The sequence below is a fragment of the Culex pipiens genome, chromosome 1 (assembly GCF_016801865.2).
Source record: "Culex pipiens pallens isolate TS chromosome 1, TS_CPP_V2, whole genome shotgun sequence".
NCBI classification, from domain to species: domain Eukaryota; kingdom Metazoa; phylum Arthropoda; class Insecta; order Diptera; family Culicidae; genus Culex; species Culex pipiens.
In genome coordinates, this window is record NC_068937.1 from 121096239 (window position 1) to 121123313 (window position 27075).

The window sequence follows — 27075 nt, forward strand, 5'->3', positions numbered from 1 at the left end:
TGAACTCATCAAGTCTGGGAAAGTCCAAGGCAACATTCGTCTGTGTCAGGACGGATTTAAGGTGCTGGTGCAATCCAGGCAGCACTATCAACTGGTCAAGGATTACTTGACCGAAAACGAGGCGGAGTACTTTACTCATGATGTCGTCATGGATAAGCCGTTCAAAATCGTCGTCAGAGGTCTGTACGACATGCCAGTGGAGGAATTAGCTGCCGAGCTAAAAGTTTTGAAACTCGATGTGTTGGCCGTGCACAAAATGAGCCGACGCAACAAAGACATCAAGTACCGTGACCAGCTCTACCTGCTGCATTTGGCTAAGGGATCGACGACGCTTCCTGAGCTGAAGGCAATCCGAGCGGTTTTCAACATTATCGTGTCGTGGGAGCGATACCGACCAGTGCACCGTGACGTCACACAATGCTTCAACTGCCTGGGTTTCGGGCACGGAGGTAAGAACTGCCACCTGAAGCGTCGTTGCGCCAAATGTGGTACCGATGCGCACATCACATCCCAGTGCATCCAAGATTCGCTGGTGAAGTGCCTCAACTGCAACGGTGAGCACTCGTCAACCGACCGAAAGTGCCCCAAGAGAGCTGAGTTCGTGAAAATTCGGCAGCAAGCATCGATGAAGAATCAGCCTCAGCGTCGTAGAACTCCTCCAGCCCTGGTGGAGCAAAACTTTCCACCTCTTCAACCGCGACGCCAGGTCCCGAACTTGGCACCGTTGCCGTTGGATCCCAGGAAGAGAGCTGAGATGAATCATCCACGGCCGGGTTCCAGCCAGGAGCCGAGACCGCCACCACCGGGCTTCAGCCAGGAGCCAAGACCAACCCAAGAACCAGCAGTTGAGGAAAATGGTAATGATCTTTACACCTCAACCGAACTCCTCAATATTTTCCAACAGATGTCCGCTGCACTGCGTGGATGCAAAACCAAGACCCAGCAGATTGAAGTGCTGACCTCGTTCGTCATCCAGTATGGATCGTAGGTCTCTCAAGCTGCTGAATTGGAACGCTTGCTCCATTAGGAGGAAGAACTTAGAGCTGGTGGATTTTCTTCGCGAGAAGGAGATCGACGTAGCTGCCATCACGGAAACTCATCTGAAGCCCGGTGAAAAAGTTTATCTGCAAAACTACAAGATCGCGACGCAGCTCTACAGGACCACCTCTGGAGGAGGAGGTGTGCTTGTCGCTGTTCATCGTGATCTCAAGCCACGCCGGCTGCCACACTTCAAGCTGGACATCATCGAGGCCGTTGGGGTGGAAATTCCCACTTCGGTTGGCCCAGTACTCTTCATTGCTGCATACTGCCCACGTCAGGTGAATGCCAGAGATGGTTCAGCAGCAAAACTGAAGAGCGATATCCAAAAGCTGACACGGCGGAGCGCAAAGTACATCATCGCTGGTGACCTCAACGCGAAGCATGAAGTTTGGGGCAACAGCAGGAGGAATCGGAACGGAGTGATTCTGCACAACGATCTGCAAAACGGATACTACAACGTTGTGAGTCCGGATCGTCCAACGAGGGTGGCTCGGTCTGGGAATCACTCAATCATCGACTTCTTCATTACCAATATGGCTGAGAACGTGGCTCATCCTGAGGTGTTTGAAGAGTTGAGTTCTGATCACTATCCGGTGGTTGTGGAGGTTGGAGCTTCCGTTACTCCGCAGCGGCAACCAACCCGGAAAGATTATCACAACGTTGACTGGCAGCAGTTTCAGCAAGTGGTAGACAGCAACATCGACTATGATCAACACCCGGAAACTTCTGCTGATATTGATCGTTCGCTGGAGGTGATCCAGCAGGCTATCAACCAAGCAGAGGCTGCCAACGTTCGGGAGGTTCCTGTTAATTTTAAGGTAACTGATATTGACGTAGATACTAAACACTTGATTAGACTTAGGAATGTTTATAGGAGACAATATCAACGGACTGGGGACTATGACAAAAAGATTTCAGTGAACAATTTGAACAAAATCATACAAGACCGACTTGACAATATCAGAAATCAAGAATTTTCAAAACATGTAAGCCAGCTTGGGAATTATTCAAAACCATTTTGGAAACTTTCAAAAGTTCTTAAAAACAAACCAAAGCCTATTCCTCCTCTTATTGTTGAGGATTCTCCTTTGATTACATCCGAGGAAAAGGCAAATGCACTTGGGCTTCATTTTGTTAGTTCACATAATCTTGGCGCTTCCATGACCAGCCGTAAAGAAACATCAGTTGCCAATAGTATTTCAACAATCAATGACTCTACCTTTGAATTTCCTGCAGATTCCCATGTTTCTGGTGAGGAAGTCAAAGTTGCAGTTAAACAAATGAAAAATATGAAAGCTCCAGGCTTTGATAACATTTTTAATCTAGTGTTGAAAAAACAGAGTGATCAGTTCTTTCAACATCTAGCCAATATTTTCAATAAATGTTTGCAACTTGGTTACTTCCCCACCAATTGGAAACTGGGCAAAGTCATACCAATTTTGAAGCCTCAAAAAGATCCAACATCGCCAACAAGTTATCGTCCCATTAGTCTTTTGAGTAGTCTGTCCAAACTTTTTGAGAAGGTCATCTATTCAAGGCTTTTGGATTTTACCAACGATAATAATATAATTTTGAATGAGCAGTTTGGCTTCCGTAAGGGACATAATACTGCTCATCAGCTTACGAGAGTAACCAAAATCATCAAGCAGAACAAGCTTGAGTCTAAATCAACTGCTATGGCTTTGTTGGATGTTGAGAAGGCTTTTGACAATGTTTGGCATGATGGTTTGATACATAAACTGTATTTATACGGTTTTCCAATGTATCTTATCAAAATTATCCAGCACTATCTTTCGGAGAGATCGTTCAGGGTTTTTCTGAATGGGATTGCTTCTGGATTATTCAACATTGATGCTGGGGTTCCCCAAGGAAGTATTCTTGGCCCACTTCTGTACAATATTTTTACATCTGATTTGCCTACTCTTCCTGGTAATGGTGTGTTGTCACTTTTTGCTGATGACACTGCCGTTATTTATAAGGGTAAAATAACCAGATATTTAGTTGGCCGTCTTCAGAAGGGTCTTGACGTTCTTTCCGAATACTTTGGCGACTGGAAAATTCGTATAAATGCAGCAAAAACTCAAACCATCATTTTTCCTCTTTCCAAATCGGCCAGATTTGTCCCAAAGGATGATGTTTTGATAAAAATGAATGATGTTTCGATACCCTGGTCAAAGGAAGTTGTCTACTTAGGTCTCATACTTGACTCGAAACTTTTGTTTCGGCAGCATGTAGACAAAATATTGAACAAGTGCAGCATTCTCTTCAGGTGTTTGTATCCTTTAATTAACAGAAAATCAAAGCTATCTTTAAAAAATAAGCTAGCAGTTTACAAACAAATAATTTACCCCGTTATTGAGTATGCAGTACCTGTTTGGGAGTGTTGCGCTAGAACTCATAAATTGAAGCTCCAGCGTGTCCAAAACAAGGTACTCAAAATGGTTTTGAATGTTCCTGGCTGGACAAGATCAAGTGAGGTTCATGAATTAGCAGAAGTAAAAATGTTGAATCAGAAGATTCAAGAAAAATGTTTGAAATTCAGGGAAAAATGTGCTATATCTGAATACCCCTTGATTCAAGGATTGGTTTAGTTTATGGTAAGATTAAGTTAGTTTTAAGTTAGGTTATGTTTTCTTAAATTTTTTTTTTTCCTCGTTGTACCTAGTGTTACAAAAATGATAAATCATATACTTTTAAAGTCAAGAAAATGAACAGTGTTTAAATCACGAAAAGCAAACTAAAGCTGAAGAGCCACAGCTGACCACTTATTATGTAAACCAAATGTAATTATTATAAGAAAGATTCAATAAAGTATATTTAATTCAAAAAAAAAAAAAAAAAAATGGCAGAGTTTTTAAAACTTTTTTAGTTTTTTTCTCGATGAAAAATACGTTTTTTTCGGAATTCTGAGAACGCCATCAAATCAGGCGCACAATTTTACATAAAAGTCTCTTTGACACCAAATTTCTATCCCATCACCGTTTCAGGCTGCAAATTATTAAAGACAATTTTTTTCGCATGTTCAAAAATTCAAGGGGTCGTACCGCCCCTCCGTCACGAGATATCAAAAAACGGACCTCGAATTCGTGATCAGGGACAAAAGTTACCCCTGAGGCCGAAGTTTCACGCAAATCGAAGAGGGGTCGGGGCAACTGCTGTGTGAGTTGGCGGAGAATCACCCAAATGCTCTTGCAATGATATATGATTTTTTTATGTTTTTAATAGCAAAAATATCAAAAAAAAAATAATTCTGAACATTGGTTTATTTTTTTTTTTCATGGAAAAAGGGCTTTACAAACGACCACAGTTATCTTTCAATCATTAGTTTATAAAATCTAGGTTTTCAGGAAAAATAGTTTTTGACGAAAACAATTAATAATTTCACAAAAACTCTTACTTTGCCTGGCACTTCTTTGATGCAACAGTCTACTTTTCATTGCCAAAAATAACAGTACTTTTCAGTGAAAAAAATCATCAATCATAAGTGAGAAGGAGATAGTGAAACGAAAACTAACTTGCTGATATATTTGCAAATCTGAGGTCTAGACTGTCACTTCACTTTGCGTCTTTAATGCAGTCTGCTGCATAATTTCTCACCAAAAAAAACAAACTATTTTTTCACAATAATTACATTGATTTCCGTCAGCGCAACACAAAGCTCAAAACTCAACAAGATCTTGCACAAATAAATCAATGTCGAAAAGGTTCCACTCGAACAAGTCAAGTTGTTTCTTGCCACTGCACGTCAAGCTGCAGTTTTTATTCATGCTGGCAAAGTTAAAAGATTCCCCGACCAAAAAAAGAAAGAAAGCATAAAAGCCAACATGCTTAATAAAAGATGAAAGCAATCGTATAGATGCCAAACAAATTGAAAAAGAAGAGAGCTGCCTTTCATAATGGAACAAAAATCAATACCTCGCTCATAATGCTTCCGACTGCATTGCGAACTCGAAAAAATCTGCAAAGGAATTTCACCCCTCATTCCCCTTTCGTTTCCTTGCAATTCGGCAGCGCGGTTTGAGTTTTGATAATAATATATTTCAATTCAATAAAGCACGTTCGCGATGAAAACAAGAATTGAAATCGCGCGCGCAAAACCCCTTTCTCTTAACTTTATTTTTCTGTGAGGACCTTTCAAAGAGTAGTAAGCAACAAAAGAAAAAGGAAAGAAGCGCGGGAATTTCTCCTTTCTCGATCGAAAAAAGGGTACACAGACTATTCAATAATTTATGGATTTGATTTATTCATTTGCATAAGAATTCCGACACCGCAGCAGCGAGCGGGAACTTCTTTTACACACAAATTGTGGTTCAAATGAAGATCTCTAGCTGCTCTAGGGGGAATTTTTCCAGGCGAAATGTGCTGCCGAAAGTTTCGTTCTTTGTTCAGTGCTATAGCAACTTGCTGGGTGATGATGGTTGAAAGGTTGGAAAAGGTGAGAGCAGCAAGAAAGTGGTTTCGAACCGCAGGAGCCAAAGTGGAAAGCCACATGGCACTTTTAAGTGAGATGGGTTACGTGAGGTGAAAAACGGGGAAAATAATTTTAAACTTTATAGCAGGTCGCCTGGTTGAGAGTAAAAGATTGCTATTTCTGATAAAATAAAACATATATAAAGTGTTTGAAATCTAAAGGTGAATAACATAATCCAAAATATTGTCATCCTAAAAATTGTTTCGATGATGTCCAATTTAGTTTTCATCATGATGTTTACTCATTATTTTAAGCTAGATAAGGCCAATGCTAATTTCATTTCAAGTTTTGTTGCCCTCTCCTTGAAAATTGCCTAAAAAATCAAGGGACGCAATGCTTGCGAAAAAAAAATCATGGATTTTTTTCTAATCAAACAGGGCTATTTGCATCTTTTCTCAAATTTGAACTTTGGTATTACAGATCGTTATAAAAATATCAAAATTTAGGGATTTTTTGCATAATTCATTGATATTTTGATTTTAAAACATTTTTTGATACTCCCCCGTTTCTAAATTTTGAAAATTAGGTTTGATTCAAAATTAAATTATTTGTTTTTATTTTAGAATTTTTTGATTTTCCTTTCTGAAGTTAACTTTGGGAAAATGTGCATTGCTGCTTGAAAAATGTAAAGAAAATCAAGAATGATTATAACAAATAAACTAATATAGATGAATCATTAGAGTTAGACCATTGTTTAAAAAATTTCATGTGTCTTTGGATTAGCTTACATTTAATTATTCTTTTGATTTAGTGTATTGTTTTGTGAAAACATAACAATTTAATAACATATTTTACCAAGAAAAAAAAAGCTAAAAATTAAATGCCCAAAATATATATTGAAGCAAAAATTCGCTCTGAAATTTTGAGGTATAATGGTGCAGGAAATTCCCATTGTTTCAGGTCCACATACAAGTTTGTTTTAATTTTTGAATAGCCATTCCAGAAACACAATTTAAATTGTTTTGTTCTTCAATAAAACGTTTGTTTCCCCGCTTGAATGTTATTTGTCATCAAGTCAAGTGTCAAAACCTAAAACAGAATCGAAATTCCGAAATTTTCTTTCTAAGAGTAAAAAAGGTAAATTTTTCCATGACCCATGAAGAGTATCAGGAAGCGGATACGCCAGTTGTGTTGATCCGGGCCGGGATTTGAACCCCGACCTACCGCTTACGAGGCGGAAGCGTTACCAATAGACAACGTGGCTCGGTCTTACGCACTTAGAGAATTGAGAAAGCCAAATATTTTTTTACTAGCGATTATTTCCTACCAACCAACGAGATAAAATACTATGAGGAAAAGCTCTACTGAATTTTTAAAAAAGAACATCAGTTACTCATGGATGTACAATATGTTTCGATATTGAAATTGAATAAAAAAAATAATATCAATATTGTTTTTTGACTTTTTTCCTTGTTTTTTTTTAAATATGATTTGAAAAAAATCAACTCTGGCAAATGAATTTTGACCAACTTGTGCCAAAGCTAAAAAAATGCCATTTTATGCTATTTTGAGCATTTTTTTGTGTAAAAAATCAAATGTGAAACCGGGATTTCTTTTGTGTCGCTGTTTGTGTGCTTGGGTGCGTAGTTATTAATATATATAGGTGAAGGGATTTTATTAAATGATCATTATATTGCATTATTATATTTAATTGATTATATAACCACACTATATTTTACACTTAACACATTATACAAAACAAATATGAAACTGTAAACTGGAGCGTTTGGTACGGTATGTCCACGCATCCTTCCTCCCCTGTAGATTCTGTGAAATGTTATCCGTTCTCAGAATCCTCTCTGCGGTAAACACAACGTAGTAGGGCTGGCCGCTTTAATTTTTGCAATACATTTTCGGGTGTTTTCGGATGTACTGCAATTATTAATAAAGAAAAGTGCTTGGGGCGTTATCTAATCACAAGACTTTCTAGCATGCTTTCATCGGACTGGCTGCGTTTGTGTTAGATTAGATTAGATTAGTAAAAAGTCAAATGTAAAACCGGATAAATCTTTTTAAGAGTGCAACTGTTTTTAAAAGTCCTAAGCAACATTTACAATGTGCCGAAGACACCAAATTAAGCAGAAATCCTTTCTCAAGATACAGATTTTCTGAATATTTTAATAACTTTTTTGTATGAGACGCTGCCAAAATTGTATGGAGTCTTGTATGGACTAACAAATGATGCAGATTGTGTTATTTGGTCATACGAAAAGGTATACACAATATTTCATCCAAATCAAAAATACAAATAATAATCGTTGTACGAAGTGTCAGAGAATTGCCCTACCTTATTTAAGTATTCATTTATTTTTGATAGTATTCAAATACCTCAATATGGTATTTTTGAGATAACGACATTACGATATCAGGTTTCATTCTACGATATGTTATTGATTTCACAACTCGACATTTTTGAAGTTGATGTCAGTAAACGCCTCAGTTTCGTCAAGGTATGATAGATTTGGGCTCCATGAACACGCTCCAATCGACAGAATTGAATTTTAGTGGATTCCCTGCCAATAAATAAAATTGTAAATTTGGGTACAAATTCTATGGAATTATCTTAAGCAACCATGCGCACCCACGTTTATCTATGGGGGTAGCAAAAATAAGGGTGTGCGCATGGTTGCTTATATGAGGGAACGCATGGTTGTTTAACATGATTCCATAGCATTTAGACCCAAATTTACAATTTTATTTATTTGCAGGGAATTCACTAAAATTCAATTCTGTCGATTGGAGCGTGTTCAGGGAGCCCAAATCTATCATACCTTGACGAAACTGAGGCGTTTACTGACATCAACTTCAAAAATGTCAAGTTGTGTTTACAATACGGATACCAAAATGTGGTATCAAAACCTCACCGTGATGCCTGGACCTTCTCGTGTTATCTACCTGTGCTCGGGTTGCTCTAGATCGAAATATTCAAATTCATAATTTGAGTGAATTCCACTCGGCGAAACCACTTCATAATCAAAATTGACAAAGCAGTAACAAATTACGAGCTCATTTCAATGAGCCTCGCGTCCATTGATGTAACAGAAGAGGGTGCGGCGCACTTCAGCTTGTTCAAAACACGAAAATCAAATCAAACAAATCCCGGCCATGGATTGCAAATATTTACCTATCAATATTCACCACGTGGTTCGCGCGCGCGAGTTTTCCCCGACGAGGGTGGGAGCATTTTCCTCGAGTGGAGAAGTTTCACCACTTCTGTTTACCGATGGGAATTTCTACCGAGGCTTTCCGATTTGAATCGGGAACGGTCGGCAGCTGACATTCGCTGTTTGAATTAGAATTACAATGCTTTGCGAGAGTGAAGGTAGAAGTAACCAATTTGAGGCGTTCTTTTTTCTGGTTAGCTGCAGAAAAGAATCCCTTCTTTTCTGGTTAAGGAAAATAAGCCATTTAATCCTTCCACGACTGAGTGACTTTTGAAGAAGGGAAGAATCGTATACCCTTCAAACCCCGCCAAGAAATAACACAATGATATTAATCTGTTTGTACTGACAATGGCAAAAGACGGCGTTCTTTGTTTCGTCTCCGAATTTAAGGTATGACTGTCGGAATCGAAATTGCGTATGATCCCCGCAGGACGCCGAAGGTAATTCCCAAAGCACCGTTCAATCACGCGAGTTGCATCCTGTCATCATCGTCGCCTCGTCATCGAAAATCAGAGTGTAATCGAAAAAGGAAAAACCCACGTGCAAAAAAAGAAGCTCGTCATCGCGTTCTAATCTGGCCCGTAAAACCGGTATCATGTTGGAATTACACGAAAACGCCGTTTTCCCAATGGGATATTCAACTGCGCGAACCGCTGCTGCTGTCCTCTTCCCCTTGGCCAAAAAGATCCCTAAAAGATTTCAGAGAAAAGGGGTAGAGTTGCAAAAACATCGCGCGTAACTCCGGATGTGAGTGTAATATCGTAAAATGAAACTTGAAAAGTTCCGTTTCGTTCCTATTTACATCCAGAAGAGGGAAGGAAAAAAAAATGGGAATTGCTTTTGGCACACGTGTTGACGAAATTCCTATAGGCATTTTGCTTTATTTATGTTTCCGAAAATGATTTCAAATGAATGGGTATCTATTTTCTCGCTGATACATGCCGAGCAGAGCAAATTTTTGAATGAGTCGAACAGTCGTAAATGAGGAACCCCTTGATTGAAGAACACAAAATGTGCACTGTTGGAAGTTTCACTATTTAGCCAAGCACGAAAATCCGAAAAGAAGAGACAAGAGACAAGAGACAAGAGACAAGAGACAAGAGACAAGAGACAAGAGACAAGAGACAAGAGACAAGAGACAAGAGACAAGAGACAAGAGACAAGAGACAAGAGACAAGAGACAAGAGACAAGAGACAAGAGACAAGAGACAAGAGACAAGAGACAAGAGACAAGAGACAAGAGACAAGAGACAAGAGACAAGAGACAAGAGACAAGAGACAAGAGACAAGAGACAAGAGACAAGAGACAAGAGACAAGAGACAAGAGACAAGAGACAAGAGACAAGAGACAAGAGACAAGAGACAAGAGACAAGAGACAAGAGACAAGAGACAAGAGACAAGAGACAAGAGACAAGAGACAAGAGACAAGAGACAAGAGACAAGAGACAAGAGACAAGAGACAAGAGACAAGAGACCAGAGACAAGGGGCCAAGTTAGGAAAAAACCTTCAATAAACTGAAAATTAATAGTGAAAAAACATTTTTTTTTTTTATTAATAACCCATAAAAATTTCCAACAGTGCACCCCAATTCCCTCAACTGACTGACAATGTGTCGTTACGCGCGCGAAAAAAAAAACTGCTTGCGTGTGAAACGCTCGCCATTCAAACGACTTTGCCACGACTGTAATTGACAGTTTTCCGATTCGTCCTGTGATTTCTGTCAACCAGTAGCAACCGAAAAAACAGGAGAAGGGGTTGTCGCCTCGTCGTTTCGCGAACTCTATTAAAACCACGTGACGGAAATTATATCTTCTGAAAGCCAGCAGCCGTAGTCGATTTACCTCGTCGCGGTAGAATGACAGTCTTTAGGCTGAAACGGGAGATCCTTTTTGAGTGTGCGAAAATAAAAAAAAACTCGTGAAGGGTATGCAGATTTGGAGGGAGATAATTTGACTACCGGATTCTGCAAATTACGCTGCAGACGGTGTGCCGCGTAGAACGGAACGGATGAACAAATTCGCGAGTACCCGCTCAAAACCCGCTGACGATTTAAAATAATTTATCTTTTTGCATTTTGAGAACGTTGACGTGGATGGGATGTGAGTTGTTCCGGAAGCACGTGACAAGCTGGCGCAAATTGATTGAGGAAAGGAGAGATTTGCAAAGTTTGAGTAGTGATTTGAAATGAGACAATTGTGGCACAAACGATTAACTGCAAATGACGCGCTTCCCCCATACAGTTCCACAATTTTTTTTTTTTTTTGTTCTCATGGTTTTTCTGATATGGTGGAAAAGATATGTCGTCGGCCCATATCTCTAACCTTACTCAAAATTTCAAATATTAAAAAAAAACACTCGTTTAACTGTTTTGAAAACTGTGATCTAGTTATAAGCTTTCTCTCTTTGTATCCCCTTTCCTTTGCAATTTAAGTAAGTTTTTTTGAATCTTACTCTTTGTAATGTTTCAGTCAACAGCAATCTTTGCTCCAAAATGGATTATAATTTAACACACAGCTGAAAGGAACCCCAAAACTCTGTTATGTAATTCAAATGAACTAATTTTTACTTGATTATTCACCACTAAAACCGAATTGAAAATTTAAATTAAAATGTTTTGTCAAAATCTCAACTACATGTATGCAGTGGCAGGGACTTGGAAATTTATTTAACTGTTGCATAACCCTTAACATTCTATTCAAAAGCTTTTTTGTGTTTAACGTATGTGCACTTTAGTGAATGATTACAACTTTTAGAAAGTGTTTAACCTGAAAATGAAAAATAAATAACCTCAGCAGGAAGTAAACAACTCCATCAAAAGTTTTGCAAAATTATTTGTATGAAAGTGAAAAACAGAAAATTAGATGGAAACAGGGCTGAATACTTGCCCTGTCGATCATATGAAAATTTCAACTATTTAGATTTGTTAATTTTGATAGCAATAATCGAGTATTTTGGATTTAATTTAACTTCAAGAATAATCAACGCAAAAACTAAAGCAAGCGTGTGTAATTTTGTTTTATTTTGATGTAAAAGTAACGGTAAACGTATTGAAAATTCATGCTTGATTTGATTATTTTTGTGGAATTTAAATCACAGTCAATAAAAGAAAAATGAAAAAAGCTAACTATAATCTATGTTATACTAGAAATTTTCGAAAAAAATCAGTGTTACAAAATTCTCCACAATATTTATTAACATTTTTTTATTCAGCAATATTTTCGTCACTTGGAAAGCCTAATCAACCTGTTTTGATATACCACCGTACTGTGCACTCTCAAAAACTTTTAAAACGTTGCATTTTTTAGCAAAAAACTAAATAAAGAACATGTCTAAAATGATTCCACAAGTGAAGAAATAGTCCACCTATCATCACCAAAAATAACAGTGATAAGCTCATTTATACTAATGCCGATGCATAAATATATTTAAAAAAGTTTTTGTCCCTCGGCTCTGGCAAAAAAATATACAAAATATAATAATCAAAATCAAAATAATTTAGATACCGAGAAGGAACTTTTCTGCAATTGTATCGAAAAGGGATGATTTTCGACACTGTTTTGGTTTTCGAGTTGTTCAAACACATGGACTCGCTACAAAACTCAGTTTTTATTTTATTTTTGTTGCGACTCGCGGTGGAAAAATCATCATTTTGCAACTTGTTGCATAAACTACTATTTTTAAACTGTAGATGTCAGTATTCAAAAGGTGTATTCAAGAGATGACATTTCAGAAACTATTGGACTGATTTTCCATGTCATAAAATGAAACATAAATTCAATATTCTGAACTTTTGAGTTTTTTTTTCACATTATAAAATCAACTCTTAAAATTCTTAAGTCCTAAATGAGTATATTATGCATTCAGGATTGCATACTGATGATTTGGAAAGCAATTATATAAATAAAGATTCAATTCCTTTTTGTCGTCTTGACATCGCAATACTGCCGCTCGAAGCTAGTCCGTCCCATGTGTAATTTCGTCAATTTTGAGGTAATGATGCAGTTTGGTTCAAAATCGTGTAAACTATCAGAAAAACCAATAAAATGTAGTACTTTGTTCTAGAAAGCCGGAGAAAATCCACTTTTTCGTGAAATTCTAACACGTAGCCTTATGGGCGGGACAACTTTTTCTCGCGTTTTTCTCGGCTTGCTGTTTTTACATATGGGACGGACACGATTAGAGCGGCAGAATAGATCTCATTTGAAAAGCCAACTTTTGATGTTGTATCAAGTACTTTTGAAACACTCCATTTTACATAAAAAAAAATAAAATAAAAGCATGACTCAGGCTATTTATGATACCCTGAACCAAATTCACCAAATTCAAACATAATTTTGGAAAAAAATATACTAAAATCAGGCAAACAAAACTGAATACCTAGTTATTGTCAACATGCATAAATTCTGAATTCCGATCCCAAATCCACTATCCATGTCACCAAAACCAATTATGCCCAATTATCAACCACTAAACAACCTACGTCATGGGATCGCTTCCCAAAACAACGATGTTGATCCTTCTAATTCAATCATCGCATGACGAGCTGTCATTTCCCAGTTTTAGAGGGTTGAGTCCAAAATAAAAAGACTCTCTAGCCACGGTTTTGTCACGCACGTTTGAGTATGTAAATTTTTGGTTAATTATGTCGCGCGTACGCGGGAAAAAAAAGGTCTGATCAATCACAGAGAGGAAAAAAAAAGTTAGGATGAGGTGAAAGTTTCGCGCCCAGCAACTCCTCGCCGCACTGCAGCATTATAAAGTCATCCCAATTTGACACACTCACTTGGCGCGGTTCAGTCCCAAACAGATCACTATCTTGATGGGATTTTATTTTTTTATTTTTTGGTGGTGTTGTTTGGTAGAAGATCTAATTGGTGGGATCGGTTCAGGGTTTCGGGATAAAAAGGGATGCTGGTAAACAATTAACGGGGTTTCCCAAGTAACATTTTTTCCAAGAGTTCTACAAGAGCTCTTCAAGATAGCTACAGCATAGCAGTTTGGACCGCGGTAGGATAAAATTCTCTTCAAAACTTCTTCAGGAGTTTGGAAGAGTACTTGAAGAGAGTTTTATCCTACCGCGGTCCAAACTGCTATGCTGTAGCTATCTTGAAGAGCTCTTGTAGAACTCCTGGAAAAAAATGTTACTTGGGTTGTTTGTTGAGAGAAAAGAGGGTTTGTTTGCGTTAATTTTCCGCGGGTTGATTGAAGGGACAAGAAGCTACAATATTTAGATTCAGGAGTGTAAAAATACTGAAATGAGAAGATTGACGAAATTGACGGATTGACTGAATGACAATCGGTTGATAGGTCAACCTATACCTAATTTTAAATTGCCGTCGCTTGTAAAATTCTATGGAGGACTTGGAGGTTTTGGTCAGTCTTGTAAATTTTAATATCCAATCTTCACACCACAATTGACACCACATTGGACATTTCCCTCGACCAATGTGCCCTTGTCCGCAACACGTGCTTTCACACCAAAATGTCATCCGACACGAACACGCTTCTTGCTCGACCTGGTCCCCTCATCACCACCGTCGAAGGCCTTCGGGATATCCCCTGTCCTGTCTCACCTTTGATTCAAAGCCCTCGTGTCGTACCCTCTCGAGCAGCAGATTTTTCTCTTTTATCTTAAATTATGATTATGTGCTTCTTGTGTGTGTGCGTAATTCTCGCTCCTTGGGGTGAAAAGGACATCCTTGAGCAAGAAGAAAGGAAACTCAGCGTCCTCTTCAAAGTGTCCTGCCAGGCTAGGCCTGGTCCTCGAGAGTGAGAGTGGACAAGTACCGCCAGCTGCTGCTACAAGTTCCTATTTGGCACTTTTTTTCTCCTAGAGAGTTCCCCCCGACCCTCCTCCAGAACTTCAGGTTGCTTTTAAGGAATATTGAAAACATCCCCCAAATGTCGTCGCAAGCAAAAGTGCCTTGTTCAGGCGTTACAACTCAAGTGTGGGGAACATAAATTGATCTGTAATTGTCTTCTTTACGACCATCATCGGGGAAAAAACTTGAGAAACTGCCCCGGCGGACAGGGACGCTCCCCCTCTGCTTTCTGGCCTTCCATTTATGACATGACAACACGAAAACGGCCGGATTTCGGTTGCTTTTTCAATTAGGGATTAGTTATTGACAGCAGCGCCTTGCGACGGAGTGATGTGTGTTTGTTTTGGTGATTTGTAGCCACTTGGCGTGGATTAGGTCCGTTCCTTCGGGGGACGCTACCTGGGCTGAGACAGCTGGTCAGCTTGGACCAGCTGCATCGTCCGCGAATCACAAATCGATGCTCTCGCCCTTTTAAAGAGCCGTTAAAAACTATCAAATAGTTGCGCCATAAAGCCATTAGCGCAGCTTGAAGTCCCTTTTCAAGAAAGATTCAGGTCGATTGAACAATTCTGTGAAGTACCTTTCCCTTTCTAGGTTTCCCCTCTTTATTGGTCACTTTTCACGCGTCCAGCTGGTCTAAGGTTGGACAAACTAGGACGATATACAACACCACCTAAGAATATGAGAAGGGTCACCTTCTTGAACTGTTTTGATTCCTAACTGGTTTTTGAGATTGATCCATTTCTAAGATGAAGAAAAGGGGAATCTCAGCGGTACTATCCCCCGAAACTAGCATCGTCAAAATATTAGGTAAACTCTTTCAAATTAACAGTTTCTTTGAGTTTGAGTCACGAAGGGAATCTAAGCAGTTCTCTAATTGAAGTTTTAGACCAGTTTTATCGATTTTTTGCCTTCCTCACCTCACTGAGGCAAGGCTATAAAATCACTCAGAAATTGAACTTTTTAAATAAGCCTCCAAGATATACCTTTACGTATACATATCGGCTCAGAATCAAATTCTGAGCAAATGTCTGTGCGTGTGGATGGACGTAGAATTTTTTTTCTCACTCACTTTTCTCGGAACTGGCTCGACCGATTTTGTCCGGATCTTTGTTTTTGGATTCATCTTCAGGTTCTTTAAGTCTTTTTTAAATTTCATCCATCATTTTAAAATGGTGCAGTACATTAAAAGTTATGTTCGAAAAACTGTTTTGGTTGATAATAAAAAGGGTCATTATTTACATAATTTGAAAGCTCCGGCGAAAGGCTGTCGGAACTTTCCGCTCAGTGCACGCACACAAACACTGCAGTGCTTTCAAATCGTTCAATAAATTTATCATAGATGGCAGCACTCAGATGTATAGTGTCTTTACTAAGTAAGCGTTAGCCAAAACTTTCGTAGTGTGTGGTTGCAAGGCTTTTAGGAGGAAGGCAGCAACCACCTTCTGGTGGATTAAGTAACGTTTTTAAACTAGACATTCCTGGACAACCTAAGAGGCCGTTTTCATTATAACTTCGTTCATACAAGAGAAAAAATGTCATTGAATTTATGATAATATTTTCGTTCATTAGCATTCACATCTTTCACCGATCCAAACAGATCTTTAACGTCCCAAAATTCAAAATTTGTAAAAGGCTCAAAAATATTTATTTGATTAAAAACACATAAAAAACATTTTGCAATGTATTCTGGAGAGTTGAAAATCGATTTAACAAACAAAAATTTAAATTATAATCCATAATTTTTTGTGTGTCCTCATTTAACAAATATTGAAGGAGAGAAACATAAACTTGAAGTAAAATTTGCAATGGCCTAAAAGGCAACATTTTCAAGTCACAGCAATTATAAGCTTATGATAAAATATGAGTATTTTAGAGTAGATAAATAGTGTCCATCTTTAACCATTTTTGAAACATGCTTAGTATCCATTTTTGTAAATATTTAGTTCGAATTGCTAAGAAAATTATCTATAATTTTCGTTTTTGGACTTTCAAGTCGGACAAGAAGTTTCTGAGAACAGCCTTGGAAGAAGAAAATTTGATAAAATTAGGTTTTTCTAAACATTATTAAGGGGTTAAAATCACAAAATTTTATATTACAGAATATTTCTTAAATCCAATAAAAATATGATTTTCAGTCACTCCTGAAAATTTCATGAAGATACTTCATAATTAAACTGAGTAAGAGACGATTTGAGCTTGAAATTTTGCCATGCGCAAAGCGAACTGTCAAACTTTGTGAGCAGTTTCCTCTAAACAACGAGTTGATTTGGAATGGACCGATTTGTCTGAAATTTGGGGTGAATACTCTCAAGACATATTCCGTGTGCATAACGAAGTCCGATATGTGAATTTTGCTTTTTTTTTTTAAATACAAAAATCAAAATCTTACGAATTTTTGCATGAAAACATAAAAATATTTTTATCTCTGCTAGAAAAAAAACTTGTTGAAAATCGGCCTTCGTCATGCTCACAGAACCGGTGTAACGAGCCTTCACCAAAATTTTGAGCCGATTTGGTCAAAGCAGTGTTAAGGCACCTTCAAATAGCTATATCTCGGCAAGGATACAACCAAATGTATCAAAATTTGTGTTCGTAAGAGTTCGAAAAATATATTTTAATGCCCTGAAAATAGGTTTTAAAAAAAGTTAAAGTGTGTGCTCATTCCAACCTCTGACATTTTTGACGATTTACAAGTATGTAACCCCTTAAGGCCGTAGCAAATATTTTTTGAAGTTTATGTCCCTCGGCTCTGACCAAAGTAGAGGGGGGGGGAGAGCAAAAATTATAAAAAATGAAATTACAAGCCTAGGTTTCAACATTTGGATGAAAAAGGTGTTTTAAAATGCATTTTACACACGTCCAGTTACTTCCAAACATTAGTTTTCAAAATATCAATGTACTGACGGATTTTTTTTTCGCAAGAAGAAAAACTTTTTGTGGGTTGGTATTTCATGAAAATTTAAAGTGTTTTCAAAGGATTTCAAAGATGCTAAATATGAATATGAACGCATAAAAAATCATTTTAACTGGTTTTCAGTTGATTAAACTTTAATTTTCATAAAATTTTTGAAGTTTTTCGAAAAAATATTAAACCTTGATTATTCCGGCCGACTTTGAGGGGCGACATAAACTTTGAAAAATATTTGCAACAGCCTAAATTATTAGAATTCATATTTCGAGAGAAGATAGCTTAGCAACCACTTGTCGGATTTTCAATGTTAAAAATGAAACATTTGTAAAAAAAAATTCACTGAAAATTTAAAAGAAACCAAGAAATCAAGAAGTGTTTTTGCACAAATGATCAATTCTCTACGAAATGGTCCTTATTTTAATTTAAATTGCTGTATTTTGAAATCTGGCTAAAACTTGTTGGGTGCCTTCCGATTGCCCTAAAAAGAATAATCAGTTTGTCCAGAGCATTTGGCAACCAATTTGGCAGCTATTCATATAAAAATGTTACATGAAAATTCATAGTGCTGTACCTCTTGAAGGATTTTTTTAATCAAATTTTTAAGCGTGAATGAGAACTACACCGAAAATTAAAAAATTCGAGAAAAATTGTGATTGTTAAAATCATTTTTTGACACTTGAAATTATTTTCCTTAAAAACACAATTTGTTTTTTTGTATGTTTAAGATTTATGTAATTTTTTCAGAAAATTCTAGAAAGTGCAAAACATGTTAATTTATTTTCAAATAACTTTTTTAAATCTTAAAACATCAATTTTTTAACTTGACTTTTTTAAGTAAAATCAAATTTAAAACAAAAAGTACATCAGATCTTATTTGATAAACTACACCGTTATCAAGTTCTAGCCAATTTTAAGGTAACATTTTGGCACTTGTCAAATATTTTAAACGTACTTAATTTGACATTTATTTTTATGCAAAATTAATTTAAAAGTTAATCTATATTGGTTATCTGTAGCAATAAAAGCTTTATTACCATGAAAGTAATGCTTCTTCGCTGTTAATATTTCATTTAAGAGCGAGTTTTTCACCAATGTGTAACAGGTCGTATTGAGGTGCTCCGATTTGGATGAAACTATCAGCGTTTGTTTGTCTATACATGAGATGAACTCATGCCAAATATGAGCCCTCTACGACAAAGAGAAGTGGGGTAAAAAGGGCTTTGAAGTTTGAGGTCGAAAAAACATAAAAAATCTTAAAATTGCTCGCATTTCCGTAAAACTTCATCAATTCCAACTCTCTTAGATGCATTCGAAAGGTCTTTTGAAGCACTTTAAAATGTGCCATAGACATCCTGGATTGGTTTGACTTTTTCTCTTAGCTTTTGCAAATTACTGTTAAAAATTGATTTTTTTAAAACCTTAATATCTTTTTGCAACAGCCTCCAACACCCATACTCCCATAGGTCAAAAGATAGGTAATTTCATGCACTATAAGCCTACGATATTAACTTTTTGGCCAATCGCAGTTTTTCTCATAGTTTTTTTATTTTTCTACAACAAACATTTTACAACGTTGGTTTTTGCCCTGTAGGCCGCCATAGCGGCACTTTTTGGTCTCAATTTTGTCATATTCGGAATCCTCGGACAATTTCACGTAAGTTAGAAGTATTGGAGTTGTAAATTTGATTGAAAAAATTGCCATTTGGGATAAATTAAAATATTTTTTAACAATTTATTGGATTAGGGGTTAAACAGGTTTTCGCCTACTTGATACAGCATTTGACGTATTGGTCATAGGGTAAATAAGATCTATTTCTTTTTTCAAAAATGTTTTATTTATTTTTTTTAAATCAATATTACAACTCCGATACTTCTAACTTACGTGAAAATGTCCGAGAATTTCGAATATGACAAAATTGAGACCAAAAAGTGCCGTTTTCTTGGCCTACAGGGCAAAAACTAACGTTGTAAAATGTTTGTTCTAGAAAAAACAAAAAACTATGAGAAAAACAGCGATTGGCCAAAAAGTTAATACCGTAGGCTTATAGTCCATGAAATTACCTATCTTTTGACCTATGGGAGTATGGGTGTTGGAGGCTGTTGCAAAAAGATATTAAGGTTTTAAAAAAATCCATTTTTGACAGTAATTTGCAAAAGCTATGAGAAAAAGTCGAACTAATCCTGGATGTCTATGGCACATTTTGAAGTGCTTCAAAAGATCTTTCGAATGCATCTAAGAGAGTTGGAATTGGTGAAGTTTTACGGAAATGCGAGCAATTTTAATTTTTTTTAGGTTTTTTGGACCTCAAACTTCAATCCCGTTTTACCCCACTTCTCTTTGTCGTAGAGGGCTCATACTTGGCATGAGTTCATCTCATGTATAGACAAAAAAACGCTGAAAGTTTCATCCAAATCGGAGCACCTCGATACGACCTCTAGAACAAACCGAGCAATATTTACAAATACTGCCTCTTAACGCCTTACAAAAAGCTATTTTATGCAATTCAAAACATTAATTTACCCGCTAAACTACCTAAACAACTATTCCTGAAAGCACCCCACCAAAAAGCACTCATCCCGACTAAAGATCCCATCCCCTATCATCACATTCAACTCAATATGCGTGTTATGAAGAGTAATGATCTTCCATCCCAGAACACTGGGTGACATCTCCCGAGGGCACATACTACTCACAAATTCACCCATCAAATCCATCGATAATTTTTCATGTTTTGCCACTACCAAATCGCTGCCACCCCACGAAAAATCAGTGCCCGCGAAGAAGAAGAAAGAAATACACGACATTCCATTTTCATCCCAGCACATGATTAATTGATGTCGCGACGATTGACGTGGCCGCCGGAAGGCGTACGACAAAAGCGCCGAAAGATATGCAAAATTGAGTTTCTTTTGTGCGGGGTTAAACGATCGCGATGCGAATTTCCGCCTTCTTTTTCGGGTGACGATTGATTTTCGCAAAAAATATTTTATCGCAGCAAAAAAAAAATGGGAGCGTGTATGATACCAACCGGGAAGATGGAATGAAAACCTTCTTTTTCATATGCAAAAATGCTGATGATTGTTCTCGGGACACCAGCCAGCGATACCAGGGCGAAAAGGTGGGAATGTCAAACGGAGAGGGGTTCGGAATATTAATATTAATAATTTCATCAAGTTCGATTATCGCAAGTGCGTGACGACTTCTGTCTGATTCTTTGGGTGGTGGAAAATTGCTCGAGGGTAGCGAGCGTGCGAAATTCCTATCCTTATTGCCATTGCAAAGAGTGGAATTTGGTTCGATGCACCTGGAATGTGGCCAGGAATGTTGTAATCTCGGAACGCAGATTAGATGAATGGTGTCACGTGGTGGGAGATGCAGAGGGGTTGAATGGAGAATGATGTCTGAATCTCACTGGAAACATTTCCAGTCAACACTTAAATTGCGGACTTCAACATTTAGAACAGTTATCAATCTTTATATGAGTTCTATGGATGCAGATTTCCAGGTAAGTACAACACAAAGTTAATGAGGTAAAACTGTCATGTAAGTACCGCTATTCTGTCAACTGTTTAATGTCAATTATCTCTCAAATAGATCGAACAGCTGCATCCTGTTTTCATGTAACTGCTCCACAAAAAACTATTTCAACCCTAAACTTTTATTGTTTTTTTTTTTTCAATTTAAAATTGACCAAATTTGTATTCACAAAGATTTTCCTACTTTTTTTTTGTTTAAAGTAAATTTTCAATATTTATAAGTTTTCGATTTTGAGTAAAGAAATTTCATGAAAAAACATCGTTTTGATTTGAGACTTTGATGATTTTTTTTGACATTTCTTCAATTTATCAAAACTAAATCTCATTATGCATCCCAAATCTGTGCAATCCCACACGAAGCGAAACTCCTCTCTCCGCCAAGTGTCATTTACAACCAGCTGTCAACGCGAAGCGCCATAAAAAAAAGTCATCAATTCTTATCACCTCCTTCCTCTTGAGCAAAATCTCCACGTGTGCATCACAATCCGCAAGCTTAACCCCCTTATCAAAACAAGTAACAACAGAAAAAAATCGCACAACACACTCAATTACCTTGCTTCCAATCCATATCCACAGCGCCCAACACGGTTTGACAACTTCTTCCTCTTCTTTGACAACCGCGTCGGGTTCATTTTTTACAACGAACCACCGCCGCACGCAAATTTTCGCGACATTCAACAATAGCCACTCTAATGCGTGCACCACAGACTGTTCAGACGTTAAAGTTCAATTCTGGAGTTTTTTTTTGAAAAGGTCCTATAAACCAAATTTTCATTTTTTGCTTTTTGGGTGTTTTTGAATACCCCTGACTCAAGGCGGTTCTAAAAACACCCAAAAAGCAAAAATTGAAAATTTGGTTTATTGGACCTTTTCGAAAAAAACTCCAGAATTTTACATGGAGAAAATTCAATTTCCAAAATAGTGAACAAAGTAAATCTTTCCCAGTTCCTGAGGGGAACACCCTTGAAGAGTATCGGGGCCGGCATTTACAAAGCGGATTCAGTGGCAGTTTCATTCTCAACTTAATGTTAACATGTTAAGGTTAATGTTAACATTCCATAGGTCGCCTCCCTAAGGTGTCGTGATAAGGTCCAGTTTGTGACGATACACTACCTTCCCTTTACTAAGCAATCGAATCCAGAAGGGAAAAGATCACCAGTTGTGTTGGTCCGAGCCGGGATTTGAACCCCGATCTACCGCTTACGAGGCGGAAGCGTTACCACTGGGCTACGTGGCTCGGTCAAATAGTGAACAAGCGTTCATGAAATTAGGAACCACTAATAAAGTGTTCAAATTCTGTGCCTTGCAAGTTGGACACTTTGTTTTTTTGTTTTGGAACTGATTTTTCTCCGTGTACCTAATCTTTTTGATGTTTTCTTTTCAACGTGTAAATTTAATATTTAGTAACATTTATTCAGAATTTAATGTATATTTTACCATAATTTTTTAATAAAAACTTATTTTACCATGTTTTCATTCTAAAACTTGATCAAATTATGAGTCAAACTAAATAATAGAGTTAAAATCATATTTTTTTATTTCTAAAAAAATGTTTCCGTGCTGATCAGTCTGTGCTACCTTGCAAAAAATAAATAAGAAAAAAACTCACACCGCGGGGGTGGATTTGTGACGTGACGACATGCGAACAAGCAGTCACTCTGCGAATGACACTTCCACGGGCAAATCGCGTGTGAAAAATGGCGCAATTTAGCACAGGCGTCGCAATACCTCGCGGGACTCACTCGTGCTTGGCGGCGTATACGGATAAGGATAAAAAGTGGCGTTTTATATTCATCAACGTGTTACAATCGCGATTCCGATTCCAGGTTGAAACCTTTTCCCTGAAAAAATAAAGATTTGTCTGCTTCTGACACCAACCTTTCACGAAACCCAGCGATGTTCTTAATCCGATTCTAATCAAAAACCGGTGAAACCAGCAGGCAAGCTAATAAATTAATTTCACCTTTCCCGTGAACTCACTCGCCGAAGAAAGTGGAATCGCTTCCCAGCGTTTTTTCCCGCCACCACCTCGTAAAAAGTCGCGCGCGACCCTCCACGAAATCCCATTGTTTACCTCGAAAAGACAGGATATTCCGACGGGGACGTGGACTCATCCAACTGGTTCCTGTTGGAAGTTTTCGGGAAAAAAAACGCGAAACTATAAGTTTTCGAACAAAGGACGGCTCACCCTGTGGGAAATCGCGATATTTAGAAAACGACAAAAAAAAATCCAAGGGGAATCGGCTCAAAGTGCATTTCGGGGGCATTATGTAACTGGGTTTTTACGCGAGGGGGGTGAAAACAATGCAGATCGGACGCGCAGGGGTTGAACGGTTCTAATTCGCGGGAAACGCGAGGTTCAATAACCGAGGGGTCGGAGGTGCGCTTCCTTAGTCGGAGGGGTTTTTGGGATGGGAAGGGAAAAAGGACGCGGTGCAACTTGTTGGAACCGGAGAGGGATGAAATGGGAATGGTTCTTGTAGAAAGGATAGATGTAACAGTTACAGCAAACAGGATGCAACTGTTCGATCTATTGGTAGAGTGGTTGACAGTTGACAATTGACAGAGTTGAGCTACTTACATGCATTTCTCGATTATTAACTTAACTTAGAATGTACTTACCTGATGACTTTGTATTTGTGTTTTCTACAGGCCTTGATTACTCGTGTGTACCCTGAAGTCCGCAATAAAAGTATCAATAAGAAAAAGGCATTTTAACCATCTTAACAAATCTGTTCAACATGAAATGACATTTTAATACTGTCCACGCACTGGACACAAGTTTCGGCCGTCCCGGATCACCGACGGCCTGTGTCCCCAAACTTCACTTCCCCAGAACCTTTTCCTGCATGAACTTCCTTCACTCCTGCTGCATGTTCCTTCCACTCCTTTTCCTTAAATCCACTCTCTTTGCATGGATCCTGCTCCCACTAATCACTCCCGCGCGTACTAATTTAGACTTTCGGACTTATTTAGCGAAAACACTCATTTTTACGTCGAACCGAACTCCGCGATGGTTGCTTTTAGACTTGACTTTTATTGCTCGTTATGCTTTTGTTTACATCGATTATGCTGCGCTGAGATGACAGATCTCGCGTAGCAGTGGTGCTGGTTTTGGGGTTTGTGTATGTCTGTACAATTTGTGTCATTTTGTCTGTAGGTATTAACATGTGTGGTGTAGGGTTTACAAGTTGGTATGTTGTGTGTTTGCATGTAATTTGTGTGTGTTTTACAGGTGGGTTAGGTAACTAGGGTAAGTACACTTATTATTGTCTAGGGTTAGTTGTCAGGGTTGCAAAACATCAAATTTCATTACAAAACAGTCACTTGGTATTTAACAAATACATAACTAAACAGAAACAAACAAAAAACAAAACAAGCTGGATGACAGATAACAATATTCTCGCATTAATCTTAAGGGGTTACATACATGTAAATCGACAAAACAGTCAGAGGTTGGTGTCAGCACACACTTAGTTTTATTTAAAATCTTTTTTCAGAGCATTAAAACATGCATTTTCATCTATTATCAAAACAAATTTGAAGACATTTGGCTGTATCATTCCCAAGATATAGCTATTTGAAGTTAGCAGTTTCAAAAAACGGGTGCCACGATATCTCAACACTGCCTTGACCAAATCGGCTTAACATTTTGGTGAAGACTCGTTAAACCGGTCCTGTGTGCATGACGAAGGCCGATTTTCAAAAAGTTTATTTTTAAAAAAGATAAAAATATTTTTGTGTTTTTCATATAAAAAATCGTCAATTTTTGATTTTTGTATTTTTAAAAAAAGCAAAATTTTAAAATCGGGCTTCGTCATGCACACGGGATATATCTTGAGAGTCTTCACCCTGAATTTCAGCCAATTTGGTCCATCCCATCTCGAGATATCGTGGCACCCGTAAATCAACTCGGTGTTTCGAGAAAAACGCTCAGAAAGTTTGACAGTCCGCTTTGCGCACGGCAAAATGTTGAGCTTAAAATCGTCTCTAACTCAGTTTAATCATGAAATATCTTCATGAAACTTTCAAGAGTGATTGAGAATCATCTTTTTAGTGGATTCAATAAATTTTCTGTAATATGAAATTTTGTGATTTTCTACATGTATGTAACCCCTTAAATGATGTAAGCGCCAGTTTGCGAAAACAGTAGAATTCGGACAAGCAAAACAGTCACACAGTAAGTCAGTAAGATAGAACAATATCAGGAAAGCTGAAGACAGCAAGACACAGCGACAGTAAAACAAAAGAACAGTGTGATAGCAAGTTGGACTTTTCAAAATTCAACAGTTTAACAGGACAGCTGAATAGTTAGTTAATTGACATTTGACACTAGAACACACACAGTTAAAAAAAAGTAGACACTGAAGTCCGCAATAGAAGCCTGAAATTTTCACGAACCATTCCCACGACCACCCTAGGCGCACAATTCCTCCAAAACTTGTTGATGTTTGGAAATCACGACGTAACTGTACTTTTTCCAACCAGAAGATGCTGCCATTCAGGGCTGTACTTCGTACGTCGATGAATTAGGGTGAGCTCGTAGAGTGGCGGGTGAGCTGGCGGAGGGTAATGAAATTTGATAATACCAAATTCGGGCGCAATCAAGCTTGGGTATAAAGGAGAGGGGTTCCCGGTAAGCCAAGTTGTTCTAATAGGAAAATCGCATACACACGGGGAATTGGGATGGAGTGACGCCGCCAGAGCTGAACGATTTTAGAGGCCGTAATTTGGAACTTCTCGTATGAAGGAATGAGGCAAATTATAGTTTTTACCTTTCTGGAATCGATTTGCATATGAATGAAGCTTTAAGATTCTTAATTATAGTTTTCACAAAGGTTGTTTGAATTTGAGATGACATGTAAATGGGTTTGATAAAGGCATCAATCTTCAAACTTTTCAAGTCACTTTCCCAGATTGATCATAAATCATTCTTAAGCAAGTTCCCAGAAGAAATATGTCCACTTGAGCTGAAGAGATCCTGCCAGGAAAAGCCAAAACAAACGCTCGAAAGAACATCCCACAAAGTGAGTGCCATTCGATACTTTCGGATCGTTTGGTTTTATTGCTGTCATAATTATCAATCAAACTCGTGCCGACAATTTGGTATCGAGTTTCACCCACTTTTCCTCACATTCGAAAAGTGTCATTAATTTATTGGAAGAAAGCTCTCGGTCTGACTCGGTGGTGCGAGGTCCCCTAACCGAAAACTTTCCCTTCGCACTATTTATCCGGTGTAAATCAAAAAGCAGCTTCGTCCTTGAATGTTGTGTGTACGTTTACGACGATAAAAGTGCCACTCGCACTGCGCCGGAAAATCTCTACTTTTATTACTAATAAATTCACTTTTATTTTAATGTTATTGCCGAAACTTTGTGCCGCGAACGGGGTCGCGCCGGAAATTACTCAATCCTATCACTTTTGGCCATTTCTTGTCGCAAAACTTCCGGGAATCGAGCAATAATATGCGCTATTAAGCGAGCTCACAGGACAGGACAGGACAGGGTGACGACTTCTGGAACCATAAATCAACCTCCTCCACGCGCGGTAGACAGGAAGCACTCCCGCGACGCGGGCCTGTCATCGGGACGTAATCCTTTGCCTTGTCGTCGTTGGATCCACCACGTGGCGAAAGAATGGCGGGATCAAATGACTATTTCTTGTTGCTAGTAGCGGAGAAAGTCAATTTTCTGCAGCCTGATGGAAGGTATTGAAAGATTTTTTTTTGTTCAGGGGAACGAAAATCACGGAGTTATTTTTCATTTCTCGTTATCTGAAGGTTGATTTTTGCCTCGCTTGGCAGGAGAGAAAATTGAAAGTTTGAAATTTCAATCAACCAGGCATCAGGAGCTCGTTATTTTGAGTAAAGGATGTTTCTGGCGTTGTTGAAGGGTATGAATGGTGTGAGTGTGCAAAAATAGACAGTAAATCGAGATGGAATATGTTTACAAAAACAAATGCATTTTATTTTTGACTATCGTACAATACAAAACAATGGAAAATATTAACTTATAAAGTAAAAAAAAAAAAATAAGTTTTTCATTATGACAAAATAGTTGTTTTTTACCTATCCAGATTTTTAAGCAAAATGGCGATCGAATGGTTAACGCCCGAAATGTTACGA

The 27075-nt window shown here is 37.9% G+C and overlaps 1 protein-coding gene across 1 annotated transcript in view; it reads left to right on the plus strand.

Annotated features, from left to right (window-relative positions):
- Positions 1–909: 909 nt before the first annotated feature.
- Positions 910–27075, plus strand: part of LOC120423295 (acyl-CoA Delta-9 desaturase) — a 107085-nt gene continuing 80919 nt past the window's right edge. Inside the window, exon 1 of the mRNA XM_052706108.1 lies at positions 910–1859. Coding sequence (XP_052562068.1) covers positions 978–1859 — 882 coding nt within the window. The 5' untranslated portion in view covers positions 910–977. The remainder of the gene's footprint in view (positions 1860–27075) is intronic.